Here is a 9,715-nt window from a genome sequence, read left to right as displayed (position 1 = left end):
TGTAACTGTAATACAAATAGTTAATTTTTTTTACTTCCTTTCACATTGGGCTACAGTCAGAGGAAGTTGTCATGGTGTGACAATAACAATTCTAACAGTGGAAAAATGGAATAATAGAGTTAGAATACAGTTGAAACCCTAGCTGATAGCTAGAAGATCCAGGTCTGAGGAAACAGCAAAGTGCATGTGTACTAGAATTTATTAATGTTAATAAAAATACATTTATTACATTGGAAAGTACATGTGAACTTAAGTTCCTTCTCAAATAAAATCCTTGCCTTGCAGAAATGAGGTGTTTGATGTACCTGTATTTTGTGATTATGGATTGCTTTAATGAACTGGAGCCTGAAGATGTTTGGGTGTGGATGGGTTTACTGGGTACTGGAAAAGAGAAATTACCTGTCTTAACATCCTGACCACACGTGTCTCCCTGGGTTTCCTTTATAACCAATGGAGTGGAATGAGCACCTCTGAAGGTGGCTTATCTCACCTGTTTTAGTCAGGTGGTCTGAGCCTTCAGGTTTATTTTCTGTTAAGTAAAAAGATCACCTGAGGTGACTTAGTCAATGTCTACTTTAATCCTCAACTACAGTGTTGTAGTATTTGCAATGTATGAAGCAAGAAGGGGACAAGTAGTGCCGTTATCTGGTAAAACATTCAGTATCTGGGGGGGGGAGTGTTGTGGGAAAAGAGGCTTAGAGAGAGATGGGGAATGTCTTGGGCTGAAATATGACAAATACCTTCCTGAGAAAGCTAAGGGGAAACAATCTGGCATGAAAGATAATAACTTCGGGGGGGGGACAGATGTTGGAGTCTTCCCTTGCTTCCCTTTTCTGCTCTTAGCATTCAAATTTTGTTTCCAGAAATTTATGAGACTTAGATAATGAGTTACAATATTAGCCATAAAATTCAGTGTTTTAGTCTGGGCAGGTTAAGCAATGGAGAAGGGCAGGAATAACGGTGTGGTCCAGCTACGTTTTGCAACCAATACAAAATGACCGGAGGGGCCTAATCAGGACAGCTGTTCCCGGCGCCAGAGTTTACGCGCTCGCGGCCTGGCAGTAGCGCGGGCTGCGGCGAAGAGAACCATATCCCATCTCACTGAAGAGACGGGAACAACGGGAACCAAGCTAAAGCGAGGCAGTCCTCCATCGAGGAGGTCGCACCGCGTCTCTTCAGCGGCCCGCTCTGCGGCAGAAGGGCGGGAGCGCACGCCGTTGCGCTACCGTCCTCTCATCCTTTGGTCCCGCACGGCGCCCCGTAGCAGGGAGGGTGTGCCCGGCGGCGCGCGGGGCAGGCGTTGGGGAGCGGCGCGGCTGTTGCCAGGGTAATGTGCGCGGGAGCTCCGGCTCGCGGCGGGGTTGGGGCTGAGGGTGTCGGTCGCAGTCCCCCGTGTTGTCGCCGTTGCCTCCGCCACCTTCCTAGAGCCACCGGCTGCGTGGGATAGGTGGAGAGGAAGAGTAGGGCTGGGCTAGAGTGGGCCTCCGCTCCGCTGCGCCGCCGGGGAGGGGCGCGGTGGGCCGCATGGTGGCGGGCGGGGCCGGGCCGGGCCGGGCCGGGCCGGGCCGTGTGTGAGGGGCGGTGGCGTCGCCAGAGGGACGAGCGGCTTTGGGGAGGGGTCGGCTGAGCTCCGCGTTGCCACGGGAGGGATGTGACGGACTGGCCGTTGTTCTGCCCGGCTGTTGCAGGAAGTCCTGAGGCCCGGCCTCGGACATGGCTTTGGGCGAGATGGATGGAGAGGTGTCAGAGCTGGATGAAGGCAAGAATCAGGAGCCGGGTGTCACCACCACCAGAAACATCCTGGAGAGTTTCACAGAGAGTCAGGAAGTCAAGGAGCTCATCGATAATCTGAAAGGATCCTTTGGGCATCTGGTGACTCGAGAAATGACTGTGGAAAAATTCATAGGTAAGCGTGTTATCCAAAGGGAGCATCTTCTTATATTCCTTAAAGGAACTTAACTGCTAAAAATGGGTTAAACCACTAATTTTGGATGAGTAATAATGCTCGAACTTTATCAATGGGTAGCTGAGGTTTATTTCTTTACTCATGTTGTTGTCTAGATATATATTGCATCATTACATGGTATTTAACCACTGTAAGTAAAAACCTAGGTCAGATTTAAGAAATCCGAGTTCTGATCCATATTTAGCCTCCAGTTTTGTATTCAAGTGCAGGCAATAATTTTATTGAGTTTGTATATGCATCAACTAAAGTGCTTTTGTGGCCAGGTAACTGTTGAGAAGGCATCTATATAGGTAATTTTTTTCTGAGTGGAGACAGCTTGGATCTGACTTTCTAACTGAGCTTTCATGCCACATGAAGAAAGCCATTCTGCTTCTAGATCTCAGCTGAGCATAGGAGTGATATAATTAGGTGCATGTGTCAGTGCTGTAGATAATTAGTCTGTTATAATCCACACTTGTGCATTGGATTCAGGTTTCTGACCAGGTGATTTGCAGAAGTTAATTCTAAGTTTCAGGTGTTTGCAAATTCAGTGAAGTGACTTGGTGTTTTGGAAATACTTCTGTAAAAACACTGAAATTGCAAAAATTTACAGTCCCAATATATTCATACACTGGGTGTGGTGTTGACAAAAAGAAACTGGATAGGCAAACCATAAACTGGAAAACTCTAGATTTAGAAATCTGGCCCTGCAGAAGTAACTCAGTAGTAGTATACTAGATTGACTTAACTGTTCCATATGAGAAGATGGAACTGTTCAAAAGGAAGAACATTTGTGTTTGTGTTGACCATTCAGTATCAGGTGAAATGGTGAACTTTGGTGGGCCACCACTGAAACAGTTCATATCTGAAAGGCCATCCTCTACTTCATCTTATCACCTTGGTGCTTGTCTTTCATGTCTGATGTGCTGCCTGTGCATTTAAACTGTATTTATAAACTGCATACACAACGTTGCTCAGTAAACCAAATATTAATATTTTTAAAAGTGATAGGCCCTATATTTGTTGTTCAATATTGGGTTATAATATTTATGTCATAAGGTATCACTTGATGTTTCTTGGGCACAATGTCCCAAAATTGATAACAGGCTAAATGTGTAGGACACAATGGTGACACTTAATCATCAGGTACAGAGGTTTCCAAGTGACATCTCCAAAACCCTCACAGAAATGTGATGCATGTTTTTGTGTGAAACAGAAGTGTGGAAGACAATTTAGTCTGGAACTATAACTTTGTAGGAAAATTTATGGAGACCTTTTTTTTTTTTTTTTTTTTTTTTAATTATCACATTTTAAGAACTTTTTTTTTTTTTTTCATTTCATTCTCATTAGCATTAGGATTTTATTTTAGATTGCCAGACTGATCTGGGAAAACAGTTGGGCAAGGTAAGGAATTTTCTGTTAAATTCCACTTCTGCTTGAGAGCTATTTCTCTGAGTGTTGGTGGAATTTCTTGTACTCACTAGTTATGTTATTTGTGCTGGTTCAAGTTGTTATTAATTGTAGTGGGAAGTTAGTGCTGATCAGGAACTCGGGCATCCATCTTGATAGGAGGCAGCTCTATGGTATCCCAGGGGAATTGCTCAGGTTACTGCAAAGATATGGTTGGAGTGGATGATATTTTGAAAGTGGTTGTGCAGTGTCATCCACTGGTCAGCTACAGCATTGCTGAAGTGGAGTGTTCTATATTTGTCCAAGTGAAAATTTATCAAGGTTTCTTTGTTCTTTGTTGAATAATTTCCTGTGTTCTATTTCAAAACAAAAAACTATCTTTGAGTACTTGCATAGTAGTGCTGTGTTTTTTTGTTTTGGTTTTTTTTTTTTCCCCTGCTGTATTCAGGTAGCTCAAAAGAAAAAGATAAGGGTTTTGCAATGCCTGTACCCTGTTTCAGTACAGATCCTCACTGGTGAAATTTTACCTTTGAGTATTTCCAGGCATGGGAAGACAGATAGCTTTGTGGTGAAATCCTGCATGTCCAGTGGGGATTTCCCCTTTGGTGTGCTAGAATCAGAGCTGGAAAAGTGTCACGCTTGAGGAGACTTCTTGATGCAGAGATATCTTTCTGCTTGTGTTTTCAAAGACAATCAGCAATTTGACATGCTAACAAGTAGAGTGTGTAAAAGTAAGTGGGATCAGTATGTTAATGAAGAAGATGTGAAGAGCAAGGCAGACAGGTGTAAAGCAGCATTCTGATTGCTGTGTGGGTAGGAATGCAGGGTAAAGTTGGGACACCTGGAACAGCTACAATTTACCTTGGTTTAATGTTGTCCTCTGTTTGCAGAGCTCCATCAGGAGCAGTGTGCTGGTAAGTTGTGCTTAGGAAAGGAGATCCACAAAGAGCCCTGCAGTGAAGGACAGCAATTGCTTATTTCAACTAGTTGTGAGGTTTGTCCACAGTAATTTGAGAGACTCCTGGAAAGGAGTTTATGATTCAGTGTTGATCAAAGATTACACCACAGAAGTGGACAGGCTGTGTTTTTTACAGTTACTTATCTGTATCTTTCTTACTTTTTGACCTTGCTTACAGGTGGGTGCAGCATTTAGCTCAAGATGACTGAAATTTTAAGCCAAAGCTGTCTAGAGTTGGGATGTATCTCACAATTCATGTAAGAGCCTTTAATTTGAGTAGGTTATTATTGATCCCTTTTCCTTTTCAGGTATTATGGACAAATACCAGGAGCAACCTCACTTGTTGGATCGCCACTTAGGTAGGAATGTCATCTTGAAATAATTTGTGTGTCTATACCAGAAAATCCGTTAAACTGTAAGGGCTGTATCTGCATGACAAGATTGCTGTGTTTGATGTTACTTAGGAGTATCTCCCTTTCTTATTAGAAGTATGAGAAACTGTAAATTCAGCTGCATATGATCTCACTTTTCCTCTCTCCTTTCATTAGAGTGGATGATGAATTCATTGTTGGATATAGCACGGGACAAAGGATCTCCTCCCCAGTTAGTCCACCTGGCTTTCAAATTTCTTTACATCATTACAAAGGTAAAACCCCACAAGTTTAACATTCTGTTTTTGAAATGTGTAAATTGTCAGTATTTTCTTTGTTGTTTAAATAACTTGAAGCAATTTCAGTTTCAAAAATAGTAAAATAAGTAAATAATTGGCAATGTAATACTGCAATGTAAAACTGCACTGTGAAAGATAGGTTCCCTTTTTTCTCATTTTCCCAACAGTTTGTTATGACCCAGACTAGTAAATATCAAGGTCTGAATGAAGAAATAAAAATCCAGACATTAAGATAATTGGGTGATTTAAACAAAATAAGTATGATGAAGAGTTAGGTGGATTAGGAAATTTCCATCTGAACATAAGAAAACATTCTGTTTTTACTGAGGGCTGAACACTGGAGTAGATTGCTCAGAGAGGCTGTGGAATCTCCATCCCTGGAGATATTGAATACCCCACTGGATATGGTTCTGGGCAGCCTGCTATGGGTGACAGTGCTTTAGCTGGACTAGACAGTCTCCAGAGGTCCTCGTTTTTCAAGTTCAAGAAATCATCATTCAATTAATTCTGAAGTTTGCAATAATGCAAAAATTTCAAGGTATTTAAGACCATAATTCACATCCTTACTGATTTTAATACAGAAGCGGCTCCTCAAAGGATGTCCTTCCTCAGTACCTGATGATGCCAGATGGCTTACTAAATTTTGGACCTTTCTGTTACAGGTGAGAGGATACAAACGTTTCCTCCCACTGTTTCCTCATGAAGTGAGTGATCTACAGCCTGTTTTGGATATGCTTGCAGACCAGAATCCAAAAGACTCTGAGGTGAGACCTTGCTCTACTTACTTAACTTTGTTGTCTCCAGCAGAAAAAAATTAGAGCAGTGTAAGAAAAATAAAACATAATTATTGAAATAATTTATTAATAAACATCAGTTCTGATCACTTTGCTGCTGTTGGAGTTTTACAGATTCAAAAGTTCCTTCTTGACTGTCTGTATCTCAAAACACACCTGAAGTTGTTTCAGTGCACCCATGAAAGCAGTGCACAAAAGTAGGGAAGAAAATGTATTTCTTCCATATTTGTGGCTGGAGGCACAAATGGACTGAGTGAAGGCGAAAACAGGAAAATAAATGGCAATATAGAGTTTTCCTTTGGAAAAGATGTGAACTTGTCTAGATTTCAGATTCAGAAGTGAGGGTCCGTTAATTCTATTACATATTTCCCCGTTGGAATTGCTTGTAGGTCTGTCTGCTTTGGTGGTTTAAAGCATTCTGGTTTGGAGTTTTCTTCGTCTTACTGTGAAAGTTCCGTGGAGGTGGTGGATTAGTTTGTGTTCCAGGCACTTTGTTGGAATATGTTCCAAGAAATGGAGTGCATGTTTTATTCTACTCTTCTTTTCCAGACTTGGGAAACTCGTTACATGCTTTTATTATGGCTCTCCATAATCTGCCTGATCCCTTTTGATCTGGCCCGTTTCGATGGAAGCGTTGGTACAGAGGAAGGGCAGACTCGTGTGCCAACAATGGATCGCATCCTGAATATAGCAAAAGTGAGTGGAACGCACCTCGTAATACTGTCAAACCTGAGCTATTTCTCTTAGGCTTAATACCTTTTAGAATACTATTTAAGATCATATTTTCTGTATCTGACCTGGAAAGAATTTCTCTATAGTTCTGGAATCTTCCGCACGTGATTTGCTGCTTTAGTGGCAGATGAGACTGTTACTTGTTTTCCCTGAAGTAATAAACTGTCTCCAGACATGAGTGCATGCCTTGGATTATGCAAACAGCTTTTAGTGTTTGAAAACACTGGCAAGCTTTTTCTGAAAGCCATGTTTGATTTCTATAGGAAATCAGCATTAGGTGAATGAGATTGGAAGCTGTGAGTGCATGAAGCATTTCAACGAAGTTTCTCTAGGCATAAGCCAAAGTGGCTGACTCCTCATCCCTTTCAGATAAAGCAGCAGCCCTCTCCTCACAAACACCTGAATAGCTTATGCTTTTGACACTTGCAGGCTCGTCACTTGTAGGCAGGTAGTAGCACCTATATGGCTAAGTTCTGTGAAAGTAAAGTTGCTTTGAAAGGCACTGGAAAAGTGTTCTTTGTCTGAGAGACATGTTGTTAAATGGGAAATTTATTTTTTTATGATCTTAAGCTCAATTTGTTCTCATAATTGCATAATATATGTAATCATAATACAGTTTGTAATCATAAATATTGAGTCCTCTGTTTGTACACAAAGTGGTCATGTGGCTGTTACTAAATCTGCATGCATGAATTATTTTACAGTTAGTTTTCTTTTACCTTTAGTGTTACCTGGTTGTCAGTGATAAGGCACGGGATGCAGCTGCTGTTCTGGTTTCAAAGTAAGTCTCTCTTGTGCTTCTTGGAAGGAAGGAAAAAAGCTCTTATTTCTCCTGCTATTTTTCAGTCTTACTACTAATGACAGCTGCCAGCTGCATGTGGGATGTTAAACGTGATTGAATCAGATGCAGTAGTGAGTTTATTATTGAAAATGCTTTGTTTTCTTCTGCTTACTAGAGGAACAGGTATCTATCACAAGTGATACAGATCTTCACTGTTGACAGGATACTATTCAAATTGCCTTCTAGGAACCAGTTTGTGCTACAGAGTTTCAGAAGGCTACATTTACATCCTGTTGCTTCTGATTTGCAGTGTGTTACCTGGTAAACAGAGAACTGATAACCAGTATTACTGGCTTGATAGTTCCTGGTAGAACTGAAGTTATTTAAAAGGAAATAATATTGCTAGAATTTACTGTAAGGTCCCTCTTGTCACTGTATTCATTCTCTCACCCAGGAAACAGCACTTTGATTTTCTTAGGTTTATTGTTGTCAAATAATTCATCAAATGAGGCAGGTATGGATAATGGAACTTTTAAGATCCCATTGTTTTACTTGTGAGTGTTCAGACACAAAATAGTTTGTGACAGAGGTACAGTTGTTCTGACATTTTTTGCATTGCTTCAGTAATACTGATGCTAGGATTGTTTGTAAATTTGGAGTAAAAAACTTCTCTCTCTCTCCTGTCCCAGAGCACTAGTGGAGGTTCTTTTTGTTTGTGAAGTGTATGAAACTAAATTGCAAAGATCATAAACTGTGCTACTTCTCACGTATCCAATATATTTTAACAGAAGAGGGCTTTGGTCTGTTTAGTTTATTTGTTTTATCCTTCCTTTTTTCTTTTTAAAGCAAACCCCAGCATTTTCACATTCACATATGCTCTGCCTACACTAGAGGGCTCTGCCAACACAGTTTTGTCAGTGTAGCTGTAGGAGCAGAGCCTCTGTAGGGTGAACAGGATGAAATGATAATGGATGTGAGTGGCTCCTGAGCAGCAAAATCTGTGTTAATGTTTTTCTCTGAATTTGTGTGATTAGTTTTATCCAAATAATCATTGAATGAAACATTTATTGAAGCAGATCTGAACTTTCTAGGAAACTACTGTCATATACTTACTTTAAATTGATCCTGAACTTCAGTCACAGGAGTCAATGCTCTAGAAATATGTATTTAGTGAGCATAATGCTGCAGATTTGGATCTGATGACAAACACATTTTTTATTTTGGAACTGACAACATCATGCAGAAAATTCATGAAGGAGCTGAGACTAGAATCAGAGTTCTGTGTTGTCCTGTACATTTCTGATTTACTCTGAAGTAAAGTTGAGGTGAATGCATGAATCATTTGACTACCCTTTAATAAATAATCTTGTCTATACACACACCTAGTTCCATATGACAGAACATAGGTTTGTCTCCTTATCCTAATTAGTTTTTGCAGCGGTTTGGGAAGGGATAATTGGAAGTTGCTTTCCTAGGTTTTTGATGTATCTGCCTTGGTAATCTGCCTTGTCGCAAGCTGACAGAAGCAGAGGAATTGAGGTGAAAGTGTGACATAGATTGAGTTAGTCTTGAACGTTTATGTGTGCCTACATGTGCCTTTTATCGTCTTCACTTCCTAAAACCCCAGAAATGTACCCAAATCAACCATCCATAGGTGGCTGAGACTTCAAGGTACATTCAGTATTTGGAAACCTTCTCAAATAAGGGCAGCAGTAATTTTAAAAGATTCTGTCATCACTTCATAGTAAATGAATTTGCACTTCTTGCTCTCCAGGGTATCTGTAGAACTAAATTGCTACTGGAAGCATGTGTGTAGTAATGTCACTGACTACAGCATTTCATTCAGCACAACTTTGTGTTCATGCAGTGCTCAGCCCTAGATTTCAGGGGGATTTCATAAGTGCCTTGCATCCTAACACTGAGTACTGTGCAGGCATGTTATTAGCAGTTGTCCTCTCTTCCTTTCACCTCCATTTTATGTGCTGTATTAGTTTTTATTAAAAGTATGTATTCATAACAAATAAAGTGATAGAGTATGTCAAGCTGGTTCTAGTACCAGCTGCATCAAGATATGTAAGGCTGTAATGGGAGCACAATTGCTGTTTAGTATATTTATAATTACTCAGTGTAAGCTGTTTTGAAAATGGTGTTTTCATGATAATTTTTAAACCACTTCACCAGGACCTTTTGGCCTTGGTGAACTTGAATTTACTGCTTTCACATCCTGAAACAGTTCTTTAATGAGTAGACCTAGTTGGGTGTTTGTTTTTTTTTTGAGAGGAGATCACTGTTCCATCTTATTTAGGTTGGACTGTTAGGTAGGCATGAAAACAAAAGTCTAGGACAGACAGAGATAAGATACAGGACATGCTGAGTAGGAAACTGCTTAGGGAGGAAGTCTGGGTGCTGGTTCCTGTTCTAAGAT

The 9,715-nt window shown here is 40.6% G+C and overlaps 1 protein-coding gene across 1 annotated transcript in view; it reads left to right on the top strand.

The window, feature by feature from the left end:
* Positions 1 to 1,584: 1,584 nt before the first annotated feature.
* TBCD (tubulin folding cofactor D) overlaps positions 1,585 to 9,715 on the top strand; it is a 117,312-nt gene continuing 109,181 nt past the window's right edge. Inside the window, exons 1-6 of the mRNA XM_009898022.2 lie at positions 1,585 to 1,906; positions 4,622 to 4,672; positions 4,862 to 4,959; positions 5,646 to 5,747; positions 6,327 to 6,473; positions 7,235 to 7,290. Of these exons, the coding sequence (XP_009896324.2) occupies positions 1,714 to 1,906; positions 4,622 to 4,672; positions 4,862 to 4,959; positions 5,646 to 5,747; positions 6,327 to 6,473; positions 7,235 to 7,290 (647 nt within the window). The 5' untranslated portion in view covers positions 1,585 to 1,713. The remainder of the gene's footprint in view (positions 1,907 to 4,621; positions 4,673 to 4,861; positions 4,960 to 5,645; positions 5,748 to 6,326; positions 6,474 to 7,234; positions 7,291 to 9,715) is intronic.

The sequence above is a fragment of the Dryobates pubescens genome, chromosome 20 (genome assembly GCF_014839835.1).
Source record: "Dryobates pubescens isolate bDryPub1 chromosome 20, bDryPub1.pri, whole genome shotgun sequence".
NCBI lineage: Eukaryota > Metazoa > Chordata > Aves > Piciformes > Picidae > Dryobates > Dryobates pubescens.
This window is presented reverse-complemented; position numbering and strand designations above follow the sequence as displayed.